Below are 3,216 nucleotides of genomic sequence, written 5' to 3'. Positions count from 1 at the left end.
TTTTTTTTTTTTTTGTTAGTAATAAAGATTTAAGAGATATGTTCATAAAGAAAATCAACTTCTCAATAATTGTTGTTTCTTGAGTAGCAATAACTGATAATTTCCTCTCCAAATGGAAAATTCAGGAGATTAGATGCAGCATGGAAAAGAAAAAACTGAAGAGGGAAATGAATAATGTTTCAAAAAATAGGATAAGAGAGGACAAATCTAATCTGATTGCAAAATGAATGTACTTGTTCGGAAGAGTATGTTTCTCTTGGAATTTTATCAATTAAAAAAAAGATTTCACAGTTCAATGACAGTCAAAACACCAATTTTTTTTCTTTTGGAAATTTTGTTTAAAAGGCACTATGTGAGAATGACCTTGTTTCCATGCCATTATGCGTGTTATCTTCTTCACCAAATGTCATACACCCTTACCGATCTATGAAAAAAAAAGGTAAAAAAAGAAACAAGATTGTCATCATTGTTTTATCATTATTACCATCGATTTTATTATCTTCGCTGATGCTATAATAATCATACGCTAGCAGCATTGTTATCGCCATCGCCATCAACACTGCCGAAATGTCATATTCAAATAAACTTTGACCCGTTCAAACAAAAAAAAAATGAGTTTATCTCAAATTCAGCACACTGCGTTTATCACAACACACATCCTATCTATCCCACCCTAAATGTCATATTATTTTCAGATTTCCTTATTCTAAACTTTTTGAAACACTATAAATACTACATAATTCCTTCATTCACATTTATTAGTTCTTTCCGCTACTAAAAGCTATTCCCCTTTTTTTTCAATATCCGGGACAAACCATTTTATCTTGGTACCAATACATTTTTAAATACTTGAAATTCTGAATTTGAAAATTATCACGGATACGCAAAATTAACTGCACACCATTTTTTTTCTTTCTTTTTTCCCATTCGTTGCAGGATGAAATGTGCGATGACGCGAAATTCCGTCAACATTTTATTTCAAACTTTTTTTTAGCTTAACGTTTTCAATTACAGTCCATGAAAATGATTCCATTACTGTTTATACTTTCTTCAGGACAAGTCTTTCGCGTAACCAGTAAGTTCTCCTAATGAAAGACATGCATCATTATTGTTTCACTTGAACATTTCAAATATTGTATCATTACTTCCACAAGATATAAAGATGTACTTGTTTTCTTTATTTCTAATATCAAAAATAATGATAACATAAAATTGGTTATAGTAATTTATAGGTCAGGATAATAGCAAACCATATTATGGAGTACCACTTGGTGCTGTTCATTACAGTGATTGTAATACACAAGCGGAAGCATATGCTGCTAATGAATATACCATCATTTTTCATCATTTCACACATCGACCACGTCAACTAGGATGTATATATATGCTTGATATTTCACATATCCAGTAATCATTAGATCAATATCTTCAATATCACTATAATTTTTCAAATCTGTGTATTTTTGATGTAAATAATTTGTAAAAACAGAATACTTTCTGAAGTACAATGGCAATTTTCCTTCCATTTCATCGTTAAAATTATTATTAACTTTTTTAAAACTAATAATCATTTAAAACGAACTTTAAAATATCTGAAATTAATTAATTCACTTTAGGCACTTCGATGATAATTGGACCACCACGAACGACTGATCGTCATACAGTTGATGGTGGTATTTTCTTGTCAATCTCACAACCTATGGTATCATCGATATCCAGTGCTAGAAGACGTTTAACTCGTCAAGTTCCCTTTACTATTTTTGGAATGCGCAATTGGCCTGTTGAATTTGATCATCTTGAACTGCGAAAAGGTTTTTTTTCCTTTGAAATCCCAAAATAAAATATATGAAATTGAATTGTTGAGAGTAAAATTAAAAATTTTATTTTCCATTATTGAAGAATAATGACCTGTGATCTTAGAAGAGAACTGTGTAAGTAAAAATGACTTACATTAATTCTGTAAAGATGCATGTCATATTAATCATTCACAAAGATGGTAAAGAGCCGATACCAAGCCAGCAAAAAGATCCGTTTGCGGGGATTGAAATTGATATGAATTCATCGGAGGATGTTACCCCAAAACCGAAAGAGATCCATATTGAAAGAATCAGCAGTCCTGAAATTGCAGATTCATCAAAAGCAACATCAACGACGTTTGTTTGTTTTACATTTAGCATGGTTAATCAACATTGAATGTTAGTCTTCGAGAAAGATAGATCTGATCTTAATATCAAAGATAGGTTTGAGTACTAAGCATTCGTGATAACCAGGGCGAAATCCATTTTATAAATTTAGACCAATAATATGCGATCGCAATAAATATCTTCCAATCTGCTGACTTTATTAACTTACTAAATTGTCGAATTATTTTGATTTCCAGAAATTCTAACGCAATTTTTCCCTCAATCATTACGACTCCAAATGACTTTTCTTCCGAATCAATAAACGAAATAATACTATTTGACACAAATGCGTATGTTTTTGGTATTCTTCAATCCATAGGTATGCCATTTTGACATCATTACGTGCGGAAATCATCTTCCTCCATTCTGCATTATTTCAGAACCAATATCTTTGGTAGCAGTGAAGTATCGATAAGAATTCGCGATGAATTTGAACAATTAAATCCCATCACCGATAGCATCATTGCAAATACAGATACAACAACTATGATTAACAGTAATTGAAATTTCATTCATCGTTTTTCAGTGAAAGAAATGATCAGGAGGCTAACAGGAGAGATAAGCCAGGTAAAGGTAATAGAGGAGAGGAGAAAATCAAGTTTCGATAAATAATGCTTAGATTAATATATATATAAAATAAAATAATGGTTAGTATGATAAATATAATAGTTAGATTAAAACTAACGTCGGATTTTACCGATTTTTGGAAATATGATTTTAAGTAATCGAAGACTAACTAATATCTTGTTAATCCTCACAAAGTATCAAGTAGTGCATGTCTATTTGATTTTCCCCACTTTTTATTTAAAAAAATTACGATTTTTTACGGTCAGTAGAAGAATTAACGTCTGATAGTATCAAATCGACAAGGAGTGAAAATGAAGATTTCCATACTGATCCTGAATTTCAAAGTGGTGACAGATTGGAGACTGCAATTCCCATAAATGATGCTTTGAAGTGAGTATTTGTTGTATGAATGCCAACATTTTTATGAAGTAATCGAAAGTTTGAAATAAGTATAAATGGTATGCAT

At 30.9% G+C, this 3,216-nt stretch overlaps 1 protein-coding gene across 1 annotated transcript; it reads left to right on the top strand.

Moving 5' to 3' along the window:
- Positions 1 to 1,023: 1,023 nt before the first annotated feature.
- LOAG_13922 (hypothetical protein) lies at positions 1,024 to 2,687 on the top strand (the record flags this gene model as incomplete). Its single annotated transcript, XM_003149425.2, has 5 exons — positions 1,024 to 1,075; positions 1,233 to 1,376; positions 1,617 to 1,811; positions 1,994 to 2,153; positions 2,564 to 2,687. The coding sequence occupies 5 exons, from the start codon at positions 1,024 to 1,026 to the stop codon at positions 2,685 to 2,687; spliced, it is 675 nt and encodes a 224-aa protein (XP_003149473.2).
- Positions 2,688 to 3,216: the final 529 nt, after the last annotated feature.

The sequence above is a fragment of the Loa loa genome (assembly GCF_000183805.2).
Source record: "Loa loa unplaced genomic scaffold supercont3.104, whole genome shotgun sequence".
In the NCBI taxonomy this organism is placed as follows: Eukaryota; Metazoa; Nematoda; class Chromadorea; order Rhabditida; family Onchocercidae; genus Loa; species Loa loa.
Note: the sequence above shows the minus strand (reverse complement) of the source record. Positions and strands in the feature narration are given on the sequence as shown.